At 49.0% G+C, this 21179-nt stretch overlaps 8 protein-coding genes across 8 annotated transcripts; 2 read left to right on the plus strand and 6 right to left on the minus strand.

Moving 5' to 3' along the window:
- Positions 1-36: 36 nt before the first annotated feature.
- BDV59DRAFT_186918 (inositol monophosphatase family protein) lies at positions 37-1240 on the plus strand. Its single transcript, XM_073691110.1, has 3 exons — positions 37-268; positions 324-405; positions 479-1240. The coding sequence occupies exons 1-3, from the start codon at positions 124-126 to the stop codon at positions 1155-1157; spliced, it is 906 nt and encodes a 301-aa protein (XP_073544059.1). The 5' UTR covers positions 37-123; the 3' UTR covers positions 1158-1240.
- Positions 1241-1299: 59 nt separating this feature from the next.
- On the minus strand, positions 1300-4661 carry BDV59DRAFT_120476 (lipase ROG1 family protein). The gene is made up of 3 exons (XM_073686784.1): positions 4335-4661; positions 3382-4269; positions 1300-3317 (listed from the first exon to the last, which is right to left on the minus strand). Exons 1-3 carry the CDS (start codon positions 4523-4525, stop codon positions 1442-1444), a joined length of 2955 nt encoding a protein of 984 aa, XP_073544060.1. The 5' UTR covers positions 4526-4661; the 3' UTR covers positions 1300-1441.
- A 459-nt stretch (positions 4662-5120) lies between these two features.
- BDV59DRAFT_186921 (diacylglycerol/lipid kinase family protein) lies at positions 5121-6827 on the minus strand. Its single transcript, XM_073691111.1, has one exon. It carries the CDS (start codon positions 6707-6709, stop codon positions 5318-5320), a length of 1392 nt encoding a protein of 463 aa, XP_073544061.1. The 5' UTR covers positions 6710-6827; the 3' UTR covers positions 5121-5317.
- A 106-nt stretch (positions 6828-6933) lies between these two features.
- On the minus strand, positions 6934-11965 carry BDV59DRAFT_186922 (inositol polyphosphate kinase VIP1). Its single transcript, XM_073691112.1, has 3 exons — positions 8894-11965; positions 7568-8840; positions 6934-7455 (listed from the first exon to the last, which is right to left on the minus strand). The coding sequence occupies exons 1-3, from the start codon at positions 11325-11327 to the stop codon at positions 7392-7394; spliced, it is 3771 nt and encodes a 1256-aa protein (XP_073544062.1). The 5' UTR covers positions 11328-11965; the 3' UTR covers positions 6934-7391.
- A 224-nt stretch (positions 11966-12189) lies between these two features.
- BDV59DRAFT_120495 (rRNA-processing protein UTP21) lies at positions 12190-15665 on the plus strand. Its single transcript, XM_073686785.1, has 5 exons — positions 12190-12351; positions 12449-13939; positions 14002-14259; positions 14321-14959; positions 15025-15665. Exons 1-5 carry the CDS (start codon positions 12229-12231, stop codon positions 15604-15606), a joined length of 3093 nt encoding a protein of 1030 aa, XP_073544063.1. The 5' UTR covers positions 12190-12228; the 3' UTR covers positions 15607-15665.
- BDV59DRAFT_120504 (PIN and XPG domain-containing protein) lies at positions 15666-17774 on the minus strand. The gene is made up of 2 exons (XM_073686786.1): positions 17402-17774; positions 15666-17336 (listed from the first exon to the last, which is right to left on the minus strand). The coding sequence occupies exons 1-2, from the start codon at positions 17665-17667 to the stop codon at positions 15725-15727; spliced, it is 1878 nt and encodes a 625-aa protein (XP_073544064.1). The 5' UTR covers positions 17668-17774; the 3' UTR covers positions 15666-15724.
- A 207-nt stretch (positions 17775-17981) lies between these two features.
- On the minus strand, positions 17982-19348 carry BDV59DRAFT_186926 (rRNA-processing FCF1 family protein). The gene is made up of 4 exons (XM_073691113.1): positions 19102-19348; positions 18969-19039; positions 18627-18918; positions 17982-18572 (listed from the first exon to the last, which is right to left on the minus strand). The coding sequence occupies exons 1-4, from the start codon at positions 19200-19202 to the stop codon at positions 18491-18493; spliced, it is 546 nt and encodes a 181-aa protein (XP_073544065.1). The 5' UTR covers positions 19203-19348; the 3' UTR covers positions 17982-18490.
- A 117-nt stretch (positions 19349-19465) lies between these two features.
- Positions 19466-20744, minus strand: BDV59DRAFT_186928 (uncharacterized protein). The gene has a single exon (XM_073691114.1). The coding sequence runs from the start codon at positions 20581-20583 to the stop codon at positions 20335-20337; it is 249 nt and encodes an 82-aa protein (XP_073544066.1). The 5' UTR covers positions 20584-20744; the 3' UTR covers positions 19466-20334.
- Positions 20745-21179: the final 435 nt, after the last annotated feature.

A 21179-nucleotide genomic window follows, 5' to 3' on the forward strand; every position in this document is an offset into this window, starting at 1 on the left:
TGAACCTTTTCTCCAACGTCACCGGCGCGGGGTCAACTTGGATCGATCGGTTCCCCTCTGCAACCACGCTGGGTTCCTCATACACTCCCAACCAGTGAAGTAATTGGAATCTACAGGTTCAATATGACCACAGAACCGTCCAACCAAGGCGGTAACTCACCCAATTTGAATGAAATCCACGACACGCTGATTGAGATCGCCTATAAGGCGGGGGATATCATCAATGGCGCCATCCCCACTACGGAAGCACCAGGGTCAAAGAAGAACAGTAAGCTCCAATCTACAACTGATTCAAGCACAATGACTCAATACTTAGTTGGTAGGTGCCGACCTTGTTACCGAATATGATCGGGCGGTTGAAGAGATGGTATCCAAGGCATTGAAGGAAAGATATCCAAGTTACCAGTACGCACGCTCCATCCCAGGTTCCCCTTCAGCTCGCCCCAATATTCAGGCAGTACACTCACCAACACTCTAGGTTCCATGGAGAGGAAAGCTACGATCCATCTCGCCCATTAACCGATGACCCGACCTTCGTCATTGACCCGATAGATGGCACCATAAATTTCGTCCATGCATTTCCCCATGCTTGCATCTCTCTTGGTTTTACCATCAACCGCAAGCCAGTCGTTGGTGTGATCTACAATCCCTCCAGCCGCACTCTCTACTCCGCTATTCGTGGACAGGGCGCTTATTTGAACCGTACCAAACGTCTCCCCCTGAAGGGGACCGAGATCGAACCTCTGTGCGGTCTGCAAAACGCCTTGATAAGCATAGAATGGGGCTCTGATAGGAAGGGTCGCAACTGGGAAACTAAGGTCCGCACTTTTGAGAAACTTGGTAAGGACAAGGAGAGTGGCGGTGCCATGGTTCGCTCCATGCGTAGCCTGGGTTCGGCGGCCCTGAACCTCTGCGGCGTTGCAGAAGGTACCCTGGACCTGTACTGGGAGGGAGGCTGTTATGCATGGGACGTGTGTGCTGGCTGGGTTATTCTGACCGAAGCCGGTGGTGTTATCGTAGATGGCAACCCGGGAGGTTGGGAGCCTTCGGTTGACGGGAGAACATATCTTGCAGTGAGAGCGTCCCCGGGAAATGCTGGCCAGAAGGAAATCATTGAAGAGTTCTGGGGAAATATTCAGGGACGTCTGGAGTATTGACCAGCAGCGCGACGAATGGCATAGACAAGTAAAAAGATGCTCCGGATGATCCTGTCTAATATATTTTGTTTGATAATTATATACATATACATCTAAATTACTAGCTTTATGGAGTCTGAGAATCTCGCATGACAGAACCTAAAAATCGAACCCCAAGCTCCGTGGGTCGCACTGTGTGCTTCGCAAAACGTGTTCCAACTTGTACCAAGGACTAACCAAGATATTCCAGTCACGGCATTCAAGAGAGGTAGACCAAAATTGACTCTCCCAGGGTCATATGTCAATTATACCTGTTGATGAATACCCTGGCACACATCCGAAGGTTCAACGATGTTGCCGGTATTGATGGAAAGCGATTTCAACTCCTCCGTAGTATCTCTCGGGAGGTCAGAAGAATGAGCCGCAGATTTAAGTCCAAAATGAGTGTCAACAAGGTGCTGTACCACGGGCCATCCGTAGGCATTCGTGAACATTCGCCTGACTATAATATTGTTATGTGCGTCAGGTTCCAACCGAACAAGGACTTTCCGCCACGATAGGTTGCGGTGGTATGCCCTTGCTATTTTTTCCTCGATCTTCAGCCCACTTTCATTCTCATTGGCACTATTATATGCATAAGTCGAGTTTCCATCTGGTGAAACAGGCGGTACATCTGACGCCTTCGTCGGGGATGGCCCAAATGTGAGGGCTCGCCGTTTAGTAGGTAACGGGGATGGTACATCATCAGGCTGGTACACCCGGTCATGGAATATTGTGCGAGGTCTTGAAGAAGGATCCGTGATAAATTCCACTGGAGGAAGCGGGGGCAACAATAGGTCGCTGGCAGATTCAAAAAATGTGGTTTTCGGAGGCGCATGAAGCCCATATTCGTCATACAAATGGTCACGCGTCAATGACTCCTCGGCATAGGACGAAGAGGGAGGCACAGCTTCCGTTTGACCTTCTGGGGGACCAAGGGTCTGACTGCGTTTGTAGATCTTGGTCTGTCGAGTTCCAGAACCCTTAGTTGCCTGCTTCGGCTTGAACATCGAGAGAAAACTGCTCAGTGGACTGTACGACGAAGAATTAGTTGGCTCTTCTCTCAGTGTGCTATTCATATGCTCGCCAGCCGGGGCTTGTTCTTGGAGCCGAAGAGAAATCTGGCTATCTGACGGGAGCGCCTGAGAATTCACAGCTGTTGCATTCTGCTGCGAAGGCATTGTAGTCACTGGTAGATCCGGGGTTGGCAAGCCGCCTTCTCCAGCGTCGTCCGTCCTGATCTCCATGGTCGGGCGGGCGGATTTGGGGGACTTCGAATTTGCACCTGTCAGCTCAGCCCAACCCCATTCAGCCATCGTGCCCACAATTCCATTGTCTCGCCTTGCCTTTTCCACTCGATCGAGTCCTTTCCAGTCAAGGTACAACAAACATGATGTCCTCAGGGGCACTATCCCGTCGTTGACAACATTAGAATATATTGTCCGACGCTGGAATTTGCCTAGGACTTCGTGGGCCGGCCCGCAGGGCAAAATCCTGAGTAACGGTTTGGAGCCGGCGTCTGTGTAATTCTGGGATTTTATAGGATCACCCTTGCCTCCAATGATCGCCTCCCAGCCGCTCCTTACTCTGGGAGCTGTCCAGCTGAGCCCTAGATCCTGGCCAGTACGACCGACAAGGCCTAGATCCAAAGCAAATTTCACGTACATCGGATTTTCATTGCTTAGCCCAAGAAAAGGTGTAGCCAACGCAATGAAATTGACTGGTCTGATCATGTCGAAGAAACCGGGAGAATGCTTCTGAATATAGGCAATCGCATATGTTTGAATGAGCCCACCAAGAGAATGCCCAATAAAGCTAATGCTTGTAATTTGGTGAGCGTGATCACCGGAGTCTTGTATGTGAGTGCGGGTGCCACAGGCAGGGTGGTCGTCGGGGTGCTGCTCCTTTGGATTTCCTGATGGAGCAGAGCGTTGAGCCCAAGGCCTTGATTTGGAGTTTTTGCGGGGTAGATGTGGCTGATCCGGATATGTCATAGACAAGACGTATTTCGCGAGACGTTTGCCAAGATATTGAATTCCACGTTCCGTACGTACGGCGTTGCCAGGAAAGCCTCTGACTATTACTTCCTCATCATCGCCTTCGGTGTCGTCTGGAGAAAAGGATTCGCTGCCACTTTCGCCTCTGCACTTTAAGTTAGACAGCCGGTCTTGAACAATATCAACACACTGGTTGGAACTGTGCTTACCTGTGTGCGGAAGCTGAATCGTGGCTAGTTTGCGCATTCTTGTGACGCATCTCATTTTGGCGTTCTTTGGCCTTCTGAACAGATGCATCTATGCTCTCTTTGAGAAAAAGCATGTCGGCCCCGAGGTTGCTATGCAGCCCGTGGGTCAAGACAACTAGATGGACTCTTTTTTTGCGGGGTTTGTCTTGTTGAGAAATGGATGTGTAAATAGCTGCTCCTGGCGATTCTGGCAAAGTCGACGTGCAGTTGGGGCCGGGACAAGGCTCCTTCATTGTCTCCTGTTCCGCTCTACACTCTGGAAAGTGAGGCGTGTTCCATAGACTAGCAGTGTCATCTACCAGCAGCTTGACAGCCTTGGAATACACCCCATTAGTAGCCAGAGCTTGCGCCCCCACCGGCGTCGATGACCAGTGGTCACGTAACTGGGCCGGTCGAGAAGACTCGGAACTCGAAAAGCTACCACTGGAGACGTTCTCTACCGACTTTTGATCGCGACCGATTAAGAGTTCGAAGTTGACAGACGCAGTGTTGGAAAAGATCACCTGCGATATAATCTCGATACGCCAGGTCACAGTTTCATATGCTTCCTGGTTTGAAGAAGCCCTTTCTTCATCCGGGCTCAAAGCCTTTCGCGGGATCGGAATGGTAGCACGCCAACTTCCACCGGCTTTGAGATAAGGCTCAAACTGCGGCGTTCCGCTCGTATCCTGCTGGGAAATTGCAGCATTCGGGTCGAATGAGGAGGGGTAACAGGAAGCATAGAGGGTATATGGGCCATGGAGGTATGCAGCGCGTAAAGGGATCGCCGATGTATTTTTGATCTTCACATACAGCTCCGATGGAGTGGGATGACCCGTGTCCGCCGCAGGGTTATAGGAAAAAGTGTACCTGTTCCCCAAGTGTTAGTTACAGCGTGACCGACACGAGGCATGTGATAGGAAATGAAGACTAACCGAACTACATCGCCCACACGGACACTACCAGCTTGGTGGACCAAGGGCATATCAGCAGGAGTATGAGAACCGACAGGACCGACGTGCCACCCCGCCAGTGTGTAAAACTTTTGCTTGCTCTCACTTCCTGAAAGAGGACGCCCTTGGTCTGGTGTCTGCGAGGCTGAGTATGTTCGAGGGGTGATGAGCATCGATCTGTGACGTATGCGTTTCCATCATAAGGAAGTATGGTTCGAACTAAGATATGATTCCAAGAGAGACGTCAGCTCACTGGATTGCCATCGTTATTGCACAGTAGAGGCCATGGAGAGCGGACGACAATTTGACTGAGGCGGATAAGGGGAAGGCTTGATAGCGGGAGAATTTCCGTCCTGATAAGCCGGTGTTATGTAAGCAATTTGCATAACGTATTTCCCGTGCGAGCGGGCCACCCGTATGAGCGGGCCACCTGTGTATCCCATACTAATCGATCATTTTTTGACCTTCAATATCTTAACCACAATTCACTTAATCTGTATAATATTATTAATGTGGCATGCTAAAGTAAATTGGATCCTAATATTGGAATTTTATAAGATGTATATACGTATATCTTTAGGTAATATATATTACACTGTATTTTTAAGTAATTTATTCTGAACTGATCCTACAAGTTACATATTCGCTTATACATATTTACAAAAGAGGTATATATACTGAATGTATATATAAATCTGTTACTAGTATCTCCTTATAATTAAGCTAATGGTGGTGCAGATATTGGAGGTCAAAAAATGATCGATTAGTATGGGATACACAGGGGGCCTGCTCATCCGGGTGGCCCGCTCGCACGGGAAATACGTTAACTAAGTTAACTAGTTAACTAGTTATTTAACTATGCAATTATTTCATAGCTGACCTACATTCCACTATGCAGTTTCACAACCACAATCTCCCTGAACTTTGATCTATACAACAACAATCTGGGCGAGCTTGGACTGAAGTTACAAATCCACCGGCGCTAAGATATTCAGGAGAGATCTGCGCTCCCTACATACTTCTAACCAGCCACCACTTTCGACTGCAACGATTTTCCCATCAATGCAGACTCGCCTCCATCTCTCATCAGGCTCGTGGAAATCGATCCTTAGTTTTTCAATTTCGACGTAAGAAACACCCTCCTCGTTGACATGCCGACCCCCTTGGTAAGCACAACCCATCAGCCTCATTGCATTTTCGGGCGATGTTGGGCCGAAATGAACCAATCGCAGAGAGCCATCCAGAGGACGTGTCTCTGGGGATATCAGGAAGTCCTTTTCAAGCCTTGGGACTAAGGTAACTAGGACATACATGTGGTCCTTGTTGTCCAGCGCTGTGGTACATTCATTTCCAGTCTGGCTGTCCCTCCGAGTCAGAGTGATCGACCCGACATATCTATGGGTCTCGCTTCCATCTGATGGGTAAAGTAATTCATTCGCGGCCATCTTGAATCTTTCGGCACCATATTTGCGGTACTCAACAGTATCGCTATCCGCCACCAATGAAGCATGCATACCCCAGCTTGCAACAACCCCTCCATAGACCTTTGGCGGTTGATGGTTCATTGCGTCCTCGACAATAGGCACCCGCGTGCGGCCTTCATCCGTAACGTACTGAGCGCCAGTAGAGAAACTAGCAGCAAGAGTAGGTAAGGGCTTTGGTACCCCTCGCAACAAACTTACTAGCCCGGCCGCCGGATTTGCAAGTAAACCCATAGAGCTTGCCATGGCGTTTCCTGTTCCCATTGGAATTAAGGCGATGATAGGCGGGGTCAATAGATGGTTCGCCGATTTGTAAAAGGTATCGATGGTATCGACGACGCCACCATCTCCGGAAAGAAAGACAATAGTCTGGGGCAGGCCCGCTTCAGCGCAAGGAATGAACGTTGATTGACAGAGTTCAGTAACTGATTTTTCCGAGCGGGTTTTGTGGACTTTGTAATCCAACAATCCGACATGTGAAATCAACGGCCGAAGAACATTGTCATAGTAAGTCTCGGCCAGCCCGGTTCCAGAATGAGTTGATATGACGAAATGTATGTTCAAAGCGGGTTGCTGTGTGAATGAAAAGTGTTCAGGTAAGCCTTCACACAAATACCGAGACAAGAGGTGGGTGGGAGCAGAGGCTGTTTGAATGCTTTGGAGATATACAGAGGCCTTTGCGCTATCCCTTGGTCCTTCGTGCTTGAGGTATAAGAGGGTATGTTTTCCTTCGCCATCCCCCGATAGAAGGCAGACGATATCACCGCAAAGAATGGATATATCCTCTCCCTTTTGAGGGTTGTGACATCGAATGCGGGATTCCTCCACTTCGTAGCATTCAAACACATCGGTATTGCTGTCCATTTGGTGTGACATTGCGATTGTTCCAAGCCGCTCGAAACTTTTGGATCTTCTCTGATCTGCTTCTACGCAGTCACCTACTAGGAGCACACGTAGCTGGGTAGGCAGCGAAAAAGGCCCAGGTTGAAAGGACTGTGAGGTTGTCTTATCGCTTGAAGTAAGCGTGCGTGGTAGGTAAACGGATAGTGGAGTATATGGTATCCAATCAACTCCGAGTAAGATGAGCACTACCTGGCGGGGTTAAAAGTACCCTCAGAGTACTCCATGTCTTACGATGTACTACGTTTAGGTGTTGTTGTTCCATATGGCTCGTTCGGAGTGCCGTCAGTAAGATGCGTAAAGAATGAGCATTTGACTACCTTCCAGGCTGTTATGTATACACAATGTTCTTCGCTTCCCGTCTACCTCATCACGCCGAAAATGATCAACCGGTCATGCAAGCAGGCTAATAAAGACACGGACCTACGCTGAAGGATCCATCGTCCATGATGCACACGACCGTTGCTCTCTCATGTCTAAGGGTCATCCAGGAATGAAAGATGAGTACAAATAATAGAACAATGACTGGCACCGTGTGTTGAAGCTTGACTCGAGATGATTGCAGAAATCACGCCTCGCCCACTGCGCCGAAAAGCGGCGCAGACATTCAAAAAGGTCTATATTAAACACGAACGCTTCACAATCATAAAAAGCAGGTCTATTGTTTCGAAATGTGCTTATCGCTCAGGTTCACCGCAATAAAAGTCTTGGGCAGTTTGACCCTAAATATCGGTCAGCGTGATTCATTTAGAATGAAGACTTGAGCTCAATGCAAGTATCCATCTTAATTTTGCCAGGCGCATGCAATCTGTGGATTCGGAGGTGATGACTTACGTGTCGAATTTCGCCTTGAGCGTTTCAATAACCTCTTTCCAATCCTGATGGGGCGTCAAGCTGCGTCTTGGCGCGCAGCCTATGGCATGTCGAGAATCCAGTTGAACATCGAGGGGGTCAAAAGCATGGCAGCCAGGGCTGATTGATATGCGGATTGAATATGAATTGGTCGACGATTCGCTATCCTTAGCTTCATAGAGCTCGAAGCAGATCTGCGACAAGTAATCCAGTTCCGGAATGGCTGTCCTACCAATCTTTGTCTGTATTCCGCCTTCGAGAATGCAATTGAGAAGGGTGTAGATGTGCGACTCCTTGGTGAAATAGAAGAACGACTTTGCATCTGTAGAAGCTTGGACCTCCTCCAAATCTCTCACAATTTCTTGAAGGAGAGGCAGTGATGTCAGCAAGCCAATCTCCAGCTTCTCAGTATCCGTAATCCCATATTCCTGTGGAGTGACATAGTCAAACAACACCTTGGCCAGCTTGTACAATTCTCTCAATTTCGAGAGCCTTCCATCGATTTTGGCCTTCGTGGAGCTGGAACCGGGGTAAAGCTTGAAATAATGATCATATGTGTCATCCAGTGCTCGGAAATGTGGCATTGACTCGAAGGCATGCGTCCGCCTTTTCAGCCCAAACCGCTGAGCGAGGGATGTGTTGTTCACGGGGCGGTTCTCTTGTTCTGTGCCGGTATTCTTCGTAGGATCAAGTTCATCATCATCTTCACCATCCGGCGGCATAAAGACCCACTCCAAAAACTGTCGGTTGTGGAGGGCATCGAATTTCATACTGTCATAAAGTTCGGAGAGTTTACTGGGGTCCACCTTCTCCGTGTCACAGAATTCGGCAAATAATTTCTCCCATCTTTCTTTGAAAAGTAGGGGGTCTTCACCAGTGCACCAACGCCCTTGAATGGAAGCTAGCAACGGATTCTCCGGGTGAGTGGAACCGTGTAGAGCGCTGGAATCGTTGACCGCAGTCGAACTATTAGCCAAGCTATCCAGTTTTCGAAAGTTGTGGCGCATGACATCTCGATGAAACTTCATGAGCTCGACGACGGTAGCTAGAACAACAGAAGGCTCCGGGATATTGTCTTTCGGCCAAGTAAATTGCGATGGGGCAGACCCTTCTCGCAAAAGAAGCTTTAGCTTCTTCTTGACCTTATCCATAAGATCCTTGGCAGCGTTAGAGTCATCTAACAGATCTTTTCTTACTTGGATGAAGTCATCTGGGAGATTGTTCTGGTCGAGGAAAGAAGAGGACCAAATTTGAGCTATGTGTTTGTTCAGTCAATATCTCAGCGCATAACGTGTGGTCAGAACTTACCGCTTGTGCTCACTCTCCGTTCTGAGCTTGTAAAAATCCTTACGTTGCTCAGAGCTTCCCTGTTCATCAACTTGAGATCATCCCGCATGTTCAGTCCCAAGTCCTGCGACTGGTAACGAGCTGCATGTGTTGGTTCACCACCCCACTTGATGACCAGCTGAAGTTTGTCCAGTATGAGATCATTCTCAGCGGCAGAAAACCTCGAGAAGGTAGCACCTGATATTGAGTCACTGCGTGTCTGCGATCTAGTCAGATTCTCGTTCTCCGGAGTTGCATCTTGAGCACCAGGAGAGATTGGTTCGTCTTTGGTAGCAATATCGGCCGAAGGCACCCCTGTACTCGATGGTCCTCGTTCATTCAATTCTTCTGGCTTCCTTTTGCGAAACATGGGTTTGATTTGAACTTTAGTACCGGGCCAGCCCCCTTTTTTTTCGAGGGAGGTGCGGAGCAACCTGAGTTTGTCTATGTCCTCCAGGCCTTGTTCCATTGCAACTTTCACAGCATCAGAGACGCTTGACAATGCCGCCTCCCCCTTGATAACAACCTCCTCCTGGTGACCTTTCAGCAGATCGATGAAAGGTTGGCTGTGGAATGTAAACTTGAATTTTTGTTTTGGCGTGCGATCTGCGTGCCGGATGACTGCCACCATGCCCTTTAGCTTCCACGAGTGTTTAGAAGCTGGCGGGGGTGGTGGGTTTCCCGCATGGGGATCCGTCGAGGCAGCGTATCCTTTAGCATTTTGAGGAGTATGGGCACCAGAGATGGAATATCTGTCTCGTGGACTCGGATTTCTGTGACTTCCCCCTGCCTCCATTGCGTCAAGGGTAGATGACGGTATCAACCCCGATACCATAGAACCAACCAAGCTATTTTCGGGACTCTTGCTGCCCTGTAGACTTCCATATAGTTTCGAAGCACTGGGTGACTTGAGCAGACTCTTCAGAGTGTGTCTGTGAGATACATGGTGTTTCCAAGAAAGGCTGGCCTCGGGAGAGCTGGATTCGGAAGGCTCCGGTAGTCCTTCATGCCTGCGTATCTCATGAAGGAAGATGTCACTTAGGATACTTGCACACCGATCGTAATATTCGTTGTTGTCCTTGACAAAGCTCCAACCATTTACATCGATAACATAGCTCCTATCGCCGACGCGAAGCATGTCAAAGCCACATATCCTCTGGCCAAAACCGTTCGAAATCCTGGAAGCGATGGCTGCCTCCTCCTTGCTCAGTTTTGTTATGTATCTGAGTTCTTTTCCGTGGGTGTTGCGGCGAACTAATCCGTCAACTACCGGGGACTTTCGTGTTTCCGCATGACAGAAATCAGGTCCGACAGTGTAGGCTTTGACATCCTCAGAGTTATCAACCCTCAAGAATTGTTCATAAATATAACTCGAGTCGTTCTCGGTAACTGATCGAGGGATGACTAGATCCGGGTCATACTCGGAGCTCTTGTTCCCCACCTTTCGAAAGAGTCTTCTGCCACCACCGCCATACTGTTGATCGTTGGGGAAATAGATGTGGATGTTATGATCCTCGCCATTCACCGGTTTCTCGACGAAGGGCTTTCTGAAAACCTTGCCGTCAACGACTAGGACATCGCCATTCTCCGCCATAGCGACGCTCTTCGTCCTGGAAGCGCCTCCTCCAGTGCCATCTTCAGGCCCATCAAGTCTGACACCCGTCAGCCTGTGTATATGCTGGGCGAGCTCTGGTGTTTCTAGCGTGGGCCCGCCATCTCGATTGACTTCCATCCTTTTAGGGGTCGGGACGTTCATATGGTCTAAAATTTTCAAACAAAGGCGCCTGTCCCACAAAACCTTCTGCATTGGCAAATCATTCACGCAAAACGGCTTTCGAAGGTTCGCGTATGCAATGGCTTTGTCCAACGGGAACCCGTCGGAAAAGAAAGCGATCAGAAAGTCGCACACGGGCCAGTTCTCTACATCCTCATCCAGGATCACTTTGTCGCCAAAGACGATCACCTCAAAGGCACCCTTGGACTGAAGACGGGTCAATATATTCTGACTAGGTTTGCTGCGAGCCTTCACATCCAGGGCGCACACTCCAATTCTCCCTAATATTGGCTGTACCGGCTCTGACTCGCTGATAGAGCTGGCAGCTGTGCTTCCACTTAGCCGCCTGGCCGCTCGGCTAGACGAACGAGTTGAGGAATGAGCGGCACGACCCGCGTTCTGGTTATCTGTTGTAACATCGGACTTGAACGATTTGGGCTGGTTGGCTTGGGCACGGTGGACGTTGCTTCTCGAGGAGGTAGACGCCGCAGAATCATACAGCAGGCTTGAAGACGATCTGTCGGCCTGATCAGGACCGGAAGTTAAAGACGGGCCAGGAGCCTTCCGAGTACTTTCGACGCTGTCATTGCGGGAGCGACCATGGCCCGTCAGACCGCTGCCATATCCATCATTGTGGTCCATTGGGGAAGCCCGACCAGCAAAGCTGACCTGGAGAAGCGCAGTGTCTGTCGACTGCAGGGAGCTCGGGTAGTTATAGGAACGACGTCTGGAAGGTCCTGAATGGATAAGCCAATGCTGAAGCTGGGAGTTGCGCCTGTGGGCAGAGTCGGTCGGAGGGAGTAATTGACGCTGTCTTGGGCGTATGCGCTTGAAAAATCTCCTGTAGGGTAGGTCCTACCGCTGTTGAAAAAAGCAGTATCGGACTCCAACAAGGATTTCACTTCCGTCGTAGTGAAGTTGCTGTGGGGAGCTCTAGGCCTGTATGATGTTCTCCAGTCCGAGAGTGGGTTATCGTAACAGTCATCTGGGATTCCAACCAGTTTATCTCGGTGGGTATCAGGGAGGTGGTGCGGTCACCATACTTGGAGCTGCTTGGAGAATGGGTGGTTTCCCCATTCACGCTACCACTGGCAGTTCCAGTAAAAAAAAAGTTATCACTTCCGAAAGAAGGTATCGAATTGCCACAGGGGTTCCACTTCAGCTAGGTTGGAGTAGAATCCCTAGGTACAAGGCATGTCGACCTTGGGGAATTCGCTCAGCGGGTTAGCAAGATGGAATTCATTGAGAACAATCGCTTCGGCGGCCAAAGCAACTGGAATGAAAACCGAGAGAGATGGACTCGAGGTGTGCAGTTGGAGTGGTAATACCGGCCGGACGGTCTTGCCATTCGCTGAGAAGGAAGACGCTGGGTGGAGCTAGTAATTTTCACAAGAGTCATACCAGAATGTAATTTATAGCGCTCGGGTAAGTAGGCGGTGTGAGAACGCGGGTCTTCGCAGATCGGCAGAAAAAAAGATTCATCTGAAAGTATCATCGCGGCTCTCTTTTGCTCTGCACCGTGTCACCTGCAACTGTCGAGACCATGCCGTCTCTCAATGATGAGGGTTTCGATGTGCCTCTTGCCAAGAGGCAGAAAACAGTTGCGAAGCAAGGTATTCTGCAACAGCAAAAACAGGCAGGATCCAGAATTTTTTCTCCATTCCGGGTAAGTGAGAAGATATATGCACGGGATTCTTATTCAGGCCTCCTATACTTTACCAAGTTGATTTTGCGGATCATCGTGCTGACCCAGGCCCTTAAAGACATTAGGATTGGTGTCGCCAACCTCCGTCCCTTTCACAAGCGTTCGGTTGGGAAAAGCTACGTTTCAAATCACCACCTCAGTGGGACGCTCCTTGCAGACGTATGACTTGAGACGTGGATTGAACTTGGTATTCATCAGCAGGCCGGAGACACCGGAGATCATCACCTCCACTTTCGCATGGCAGGATAGAGTCTTTGCTGCGTGGGGTAACGTGCGACCTGGCTCTTCCGGCGGGGTCTGGGTTTTCAAGCGCGGTAAGAAAATCGCGTCCCTGGAAGTCCCAGGTGGCACCGACGACCCAATTGATCGGCTGCTCGTGTTCGGGTCATGGGTTGTAGGATGCACTAGGAAGTGTATCCAGGTTTGGAAGAATGCATCATACGAACACTACACTACTCTAACTCCCCACCGAGGCGGAGCTGCCACAATCGAACAGATCTACGCTGGTCAAATGTGCAACGTGCCGACATATCTCAACAAGATATTCGTGGGGCGATATGACGGCGGCATTGACATCTGGAACGTAAAAACTGGCAAGCTGATCTATACGATTCCTCCGATGCTCCCAGGAGCCGGTGCGGTCACTGCAATCCAGCCATGTCCCGTTCTATCTCTCATCGCAGTCGCCGATAAGAACGGCTCCCTGACCATCCGCAACATCGAGACTGGGCAAATAGTTCTGTCGCTACGGACTAGCTCCTCGCACTCGGAACCTATCACTTCGGTGACTTTTAGAAGCGACGATCTAGGCGCTGGCGAAGACGGCCGAAGCCCAGGCGCAATGGCTACAACCTGCCGGAACAGTGGTGATATCACAATGTGGGACTTGAACAATGGGGGGAAAGTGGCAGGCATCCTTCGCCAAGCCCATCGAGCCTCTGGAGACGAGACAGGATCCGGGGTGAACCATATCGAATTCTTAGATGGCCAACCTGTTCTGGTTTCCTCAGGTCTGGACAACGCCCTGAAAACGTGGATTTTCGACGAGGTTCCATTTTCGCCCATACCTAGACCTCTTCATTCAAGGCGTGGTCACTCAGCTGCTGTCACTACTCTTGGGTTCTTACCGTCATCTTCAGATGGCTCGGAATTCGGCGGGAAGTGGCTACTTAGCGCAAGCAAAGACTCTAGCCTCTGGGGTTTTAGTGTGCGAAAGGACAGCCAAAACACGGAACTATCTCAGGGGTCCGTGGAGCACAAAGCAAAAAAACTACTCGGAACCGGCGACATGAAGACGGCACAGGATCTCAAAGCGCCCGAAATAACGTGCATTGCATGCTCGCTGAATCGCGATGGAGGCATGGGTGTTGCATCTTCAGGATCTATCTGGACGAATCCGAAAGCAACAAATGCCGATGCTTCCAATAAAACGGGCTGGGAGAGCGTTGTTACTGGCCACCGTGGCGATAGATACGCCCGGACATGGTTCTGGGGAAAGAAGAAAGCTGGACGCTGGGCCTTTGAGACTGGCGACAAAACTGATGTGAAGGTAAGAACGTCACCTATTATGATAATCATCCTTTCGTTAATTGTTGTATCTTCGGCTTTCAGAGCGTTGCTATTTCACAATGCGGAACATTTGCATTTGTCGGATCTGCAGGTGGCACAGTCGATATGTTTAACCTGCAGTCGGGTGCCCACCGGCAGAGCTTCCCTAACCGAAGTCAAAAAAAGAAGGGGTCAATTCCTTCGGTCTCGTCTATAATATCTAAGCAAGGGCATTCTGGTCACACGAAAGCAGTCACTGGCTTAATGGTCGATGGCTTGAACCAGACTGTCATAAGTTGTGGCCTAGATGGAAAAGTTAAGGTGAGAAAACCCATCAGACTTTTGCTGAGCTAAACTAATCTTACGTCTCTCTCCTTGGTAGTTCTGGGATTTCGTCTCTGGACTCCTTATCGATGAGCTGGATTGGTGGCCAATGACGTCTGTCACCGGACTCCGCTATAATAGCACAAGCGAACTGGTGGCATTCAGTTGTGACGACCTTTCAATCCGCGTCGTGGACATCGAGACTAGGAAAGTTGTCCGTGAATTCTGGGGTTGCGTGGGTCAAGTCAACGACTTCGCCTTTTCTTCCGATGGACGATGGATTATCGCCGCTTCGATGGATTCCATCATCCGAGTATGGGATTTACCCACAGGGCATCTCATCGACCTTTTCCGTATCCCCAACACATGTACCGCTTTAGCAATGTCTTCTACGGGCGAGTTTTTGGCTACTGCTCATGCAGACGGTCTGGGAGTTAGCCTTTGGACTAATCGCAGCTTGTTCGTTCCCGTCTCAACCCAGAATGTGGAAGAAAACGACGTTGCAGATACCAGTGTCCCTACCATATCAGGCGAGGGGGCAGTAGGGGCCATCGAGGCCGCCTTCGCGGAAAATCATGAACAACATGAGGCTGAGGGCCCTGTTCTGACCACTGAACAACTTAGTCGGGATATGGTAACTCTCAGTGTTGTCCCCAAGAGCAAATGGCAGACATTGCTCCATTTGGATTTGATAAAGGTGGGTTTTCTTCAGGCACATCAATCGTTTACATACTTGGATTGGTACTAAAAGAGCAATCTCAGGAACGCAATAAACCGAAAGAAGCTCCAAAAGCTCCCCAGAAGGCCCCCTTCTTCCTTCCTGCAGCTTCTGGGGCTAATAATTCTGACGACATCGATCTGAACACTCTCGCTGACGTGACAGCCGCTGAACGCTCGCGAGTTGCTAAACTACAACATGGTGTCAACAGCGGCAACACATCTCGGTTCACTCAGCTCTTAGAGGCTGGTGATCTATCCGACAACTTCACTCCCTTTATCGAGCATCTTAAGTCCTTGTCTCCGGCTAAAGCAGATCTTGAGATCAGATCTCTCAATCCCACCGCCCAAGGAGGTCGTTCTGAAATGTCTGCTTTCATCCGTGCACTTTCTAGTCGTCTTTCTTTGAAGAAGGACTTCGAACTTGTGAATGCTTGGATGGCAGTGCTTCTCAACGTACATGCTGATACCATCGCACAGTGCTCCAAGTCCAACTCGAGTGAGAGCATGGAACTAAGAGAAGTTCTGGCATCCTGGAGTCAGGCGCAGCAACGGGAAGGACAACGTTTAGCTGGAATGGTGGGTTATTGTCGTGGAGTAGTCGGATTCCTTAGGTCTCCTCGTTAGACAAAAGCTGTAAAAGTGACACTCCAGTCTGAATGTCGCATTTCCACAAGGTTCTTAAGGAGTATATACCCTCACACACAAACATAATGCATATATAGTACAAAATACCATATTGATCTCATTCTAATGCAATCAAATCAAATAGGTTGCGTGAGCCGTTGCTCACAGTGACCTCCAATCGGTCCTGTGGCGTTCTTTCCCTACGCCTTGGGAGGTTCTCTGACTGTTCCGGTTCATCGCTCCCCTCGAAGCTGTTTTCCTCCGTAGAGTTGAAGAAGAGGCCAAGGAACTCACTGGCCGAGGTTGATTTAGCAAGGACATCTTCTGACATTTGGCGTACGGACTTCATCATAATGTGTAGAGGTGGGAGGCCAAGTAGGATAGATTTCACACGTGCGACAGTTTCGTCAACCATCACGGAAACCTGAAGCAACTGTTGGAGCATTCTCAGTGAATAGAGAACAGATTGGATCTGTGCAGCAAGGTGGACGTCGGCCCATTCCAACCTGTAACCAGACTGGCCCAAAGTGAGAAAACGGCCCAGCTGCCCATAATCTGGAAAAGTGCTCGATGATGCTTCTCTGAAGATTTCCGTAAGGGCGAATGTTCTCCAAAAGGCTTCTGAACCGAGCCCAAGCCGGAATCTCTCCTGTACTGATAGTAGGCGAACCTGAAGGCTTGCCATTTCCACTGCTATCCAGTCACCATTGGCTAAAGGTACTCTGTCAACAGCAATTCTTCCACCACGTCGAACAAATTCGCTAACAAACGAGAATCTCCCAGTAATCGGCCGTGAGGCATTGAGGATTGAATAAGCAAGGCATCTGAATGAGCGCCCTTCCATCCAGGCGGAACGTCTCGCATGGTCCTCAACCAATATTGGCAGGTAAACATGCGGGCATTCCTCCGAGACATCACTCAGATGTAAATTGTATTGGCAAAATAACTCTGAGATCCTTGGGTCAAGACACTGCACAGTTTCTCGTTTTGGGATTTCGCTGCTTTCATTGGGCTGGTACTCTTCAATGAATGTCTGATACTCATCCTTACTCCCTGTTCTGCTTTGCTTAGCCTTTGATTGATGTACCAACTCCGTTAGTCCCATTCCTGGATATGTCTTGAGTTCGTAGGCTAAACTTAAGAGATCCGGAACTCCCAATCGTTTGGCGATCAAAGTGGGAGACAATTGCACCGCTGTTATTTGCGACTTTGTTGGCTGTAGAGCGTCCCATGATACCGTCTCGATGGAATTAAACAGGACAACCGAGCCTTGCAATCCAAGGCCATGAAGTAGGAGATCTGAATCATTTGTGAGGACAGCACAACCAGTGGCCCTTGCAATATAAGCACAGTGGACGTCAGCTTCTCCCGGTACCATAACTGTGATATCAGCCCAGGGATACCCCTCGAGGGGAAAAGGCAGTGTGCCAAGAATAGGGTCAGAGAAATTAATGATATTTTTACTATTCCACCGTGTCTTTAAATCCTCGAACACAGTAGGGACCATGAACGGATTCTCGGGTAGGTCGTTGAATTTGGCAGGTAGAGGTCTGCTACCAAAAAGATGGCGAGGATTCAGTGTGTCGTCTTGTATAATGCCCCGGAATTCTCTGAAACCACTTTTGTTTCTGGATCGAAAGATTTCGAGCCTCTTTCTTCCCCTTTCTAGCCGAGAAAGCCGAGTCTCACGCTTCCCCGTAGGGAGCGCGCCATCGAAGCATATGTTTTCACTATCAGCGCACATCAGCACCATGTATCACCGAAGCAGTCGGGACTCCTTCAGGCTTAAAGATACATTTTCACATCGAGCAGTGTCAATTGCAAAAGAAATATTATAACAGCGCGACTGACTTGATCACACGTTGGTTGAATATCCGGATATTCAAGTCTCGTATTTGCCTGAGCAAGCAGGCGAGAATATACATAGTATACAAGGCTCGGTCCATCAACTACGACGGAACTCACATATGTTGTATCGTTCAGATGGAGGTCTCGTCTTCCTTGCAGCACGACAGTCTCAGAGAATGGCATCAGGTGCCTTGTGAGATGTGGTATCCCCATGGCTGCCAATAGAGCGAGTTAGGCCTTATCACCCAGGAGCTGGTTCTCTGATCCTGAAATAAAGGAAGGCAAAGACAACTCGTCCAGATACATGTTCCAGCATGGATCCTGCCGTCTGCCTCTGAAGTCCATTCAAAAGAAAAAAAAAATGAACACAATCCCGAAGGCGGTGAGCACTACCATATGTATCCGCAGTACATACCACGGAGGTACAAGTTGTAGGGTCCCCAGCTATCATTACATACGCAAGTGTTGGGGAACAGCCTTCTGACGACGTACAGGCATTTACAGTACTTGGGTAGAACATCGATACTCGATGGAGAAACGCTAGTTGTATTGTGCTTCCATACTCAGGTTCTTCCACTATTATTCAACTCATGTCGAAGAGCATCGAAACCCTGCGGCAGGAGAAAATCATTGGGTAGCAGGGCGATCCAGCTCCCGTTTTCACGAGGCTGTAATTATTGTCGAAGATCACGGAGAAATACTTCAACTAAATGCCCCAAAAAACCCCAATGATTCCGATCATCGTACATGGAGCAGGTAAGCCAAGTAACACCGAACGGCCACCAGGAATTCGCTTTTAACGAAACAGTCGGCCATGCAGCGGCTGGTGTTGGGGATGTTTTTAACGACTGTAACATCGAATCAACAACCCAGAGCGCTAGCCCATATCGAAGTACCACCCATACGACGCAACTATCCTTGTGCTTGTCTAGGGCACAAGTATTGATATCCGTGACCATCACAGCATAAGATTGTCATCGTGGTAAAACTGGACGTGCAATAGGAACGGCGCACGTAAAGTTCGCGTGATCGCCCATCATTTCTCTGGGGCATCAGGCAGTCGTTCAATAACATATTTTCCACGGGCCACGCTCATTATTGGAACACCGGGAACTTTTCTGATGGTATGTCAGATAGGGTGCTATGCTTCAACGGGGTGAGTTGCTGCTTACCGAATCCTTCGCTTCAAATCTCGGTCATTTGTTGCGACAATATAGACACGATGTTTCATAACGCGATCAACGAGGCAGTCATCCGCGTACGTGCCTTTGTGATCGCACCGTATCCTCTCAAACCTAGGATCTTTTGCAACACGTAAGGCGAGTCTGTACTTTGGCCCGAGCTTTTCTAATTCGGCAAGGACGCAATCTGTGACTATCGGTATGCATTTGGCGTATAAGCAGTCCATCATAGTCGGAATAACTTCTAGTTTATGCTGAATAGTGTGCGAGATAAAATTGGTATCTGCTTTCTGGTTAGCGATTGGCAACAAACGGTCGCTTGGGTCTCCATACCGACTAAGATAGAATACGGAGGCGTAAGAGCGGTGTTGTACTGGAAAAAGAGAGAAGAAGGCGCTTGTTGACTGTCATGACGTGGTCATCGTTAGAAATTCGTTTGAAACTTGGTCCCAAGTATTCTACATACACATCGCGAACCGTTTCGTCCTTGTTCTTGTTCGTGTTGGTAGCTTTTTGATCCTGGCCTTTAACTCTGTTCCCGAAGAAAGTGACTGTCAGCATGGACATGTGAAGGGTACAGAAAGCACCTACAGTCGATTATCATGAGCTTTGATGACTCTCTTCCGCAACGCAAACTTCCGTGTCTTCTTTTGAACGCCCATACTGGCAAATTGATCGGCTGGTCGTGCTTCAGTTAATGGTTCTCAACTAAGCTTCTCCGTCCTTGTCCAAAAATTTTTTGCCGGCCGTATGACTAAGTTCGGTTACACCGCCTTCTGTCCGTGCAGCCATTTGCCACCCGCCAGCATAATAGCCACAACAGACCGACGAAGTATCTATGCACCGAGGTATTTGGCAGTGGAGGTGCTTGATAAGAGCCCTCTGCCTCATGCAGCCCTTCCCTCAGTAGCTGATTTCCGTGGGATTCTCACTGTTCAGCTTATTATCTTTCCCGTTATCTCCAAGGTGTCCACAAGCACCGGTATCAGAACCCGATTCATACGGCTTGGAGACTAAGATTCCACTTGTAGTACGAATCAATCCACATATGTCCTCAGCAGGAAAGTGCAAGGCCCCCAGTATGTATTCAAAGCTTGTCTACTTTAATAAGGGGTAGGCGTGTCCCAGCGTCATGGATATAGTGACGGCAAAAGTACACAACTCATCCGGTTGTGTATCAAGCCATTCTTCTAGCAACACGGGCTCTTCTGCACTCTGCTCGTCTTAGACTGCAAATAGACCTGCGCAGTAATACCAGGACGAAAGACAGCTCTGTTGTCGGAAATTTCCGCCCGACAATGATGGCCTCCTGCATCAAAATTTAACCAGAAGGAAAGAAAGACCACCGGTCAAACACCCGGTGCCGCTGATCTTCGCTCACTGCTATAGGAAACAAAGGTAGTAATCTGGTCTGGTATTTCCTGCTGGCTTCTCGAGTGGCAAAATGGAACCTGCCTTAGCGCCAGGCAAATAATCCTGTGAAAATTTCGGTGATCCAATATTTTTGTCGGTAAGAGCAAGCTCTGGCCCTAAATTGCGAGCGGCTTACTCGACAAAGCTTAGTTGCTATACTTCTAGAATGAGCTATCATCACTCTTCTGCTGCTTGGTGGATCTGAACCATTCCACAACACCCAGAGCTGTCATGATCGCTTCTGCTCGTCTTCCACTGCAGTTCCGAAAATTTCTCCGTATCATAATCACAGTGCAGGTACTGGCGCGTCCATTTCCGAAATGGGTCTGGGAAAAGAGCTGATATAGCACGGCTGCGGACTTTGGGTAGTTTGTGACCACATCGGTAAGAATTGGCGTTGGAGACCTGTATAACAGTTTGATGGAATCCCCAAGATAGATAAAAACAATGGTAGAGAGCGTAGCCAGCTCTTCCAGTGTGATGATTCTACCAGCAGCATCTTGAAGGGGCCCCAGTTTCGAGATATCAACATCATATTAGGACACAGACAGACATCCTGCAAAGTCCAGAGCGACGAAAAACAAGACGAGCATAAGTCTAGCTCGTCGTCAATATTGTCTTAGCGATTGTGCTTGGAAATATGCTTCAATAGCACGCTGGAACGTCAATTTAGGGCGCACATTTGCTACAGTTACGCCAGAGTTGATACATCTGCAGTGCAGTTGCATAGCAAGCCTGGCTTCTAGTGAGAGACAAGAATTGGAAAGCCAGCCAGGTCATAATACCAACCTCCTCTTCCCAGTCATCAATATAATTTAGCCATGCAATACACGCACTTGAACGCCGGAATATAATACTCTGTCGGGAGATTCTTCTCGAGTAGTCTTCCCCCACTCGCCTTTCCTTGTTTGAGGGATACAGACCAAACTAAACCATACATGCCCAATGTTCAGTCTCGAACCTAAAGCTGAAAATTCGTCTGGAAAATGATGGACGTCAAAAATTGAATGCTGCGGGATAGCCCAGGACAACCGTCTAGCTCTGTCACTCCCCTTTCTCTCCGCCTTCCCCAAGTGTGGCTGACACAGATGTATGGTTTTCGCTCTTTTGGCGTCTTGATATTCCCTAAGA

The sequence above is a fragment of the Aspergillus ambiguus genome (genome assembly GCF_047715705.1).
Source record: "Aspergillus ambiguus strain CBS 117.58 unplaced genomic scaffold BDV59scaffold_44, whole genome shotgun sequence".
Classification (NCBI taxonomy): Eukaryota; Fungi; Ascomycota; class Eurotiomycetes; order Eurotiales; family Aspergillaceae; genus Aspergillus; species Aspergillus ambiguus.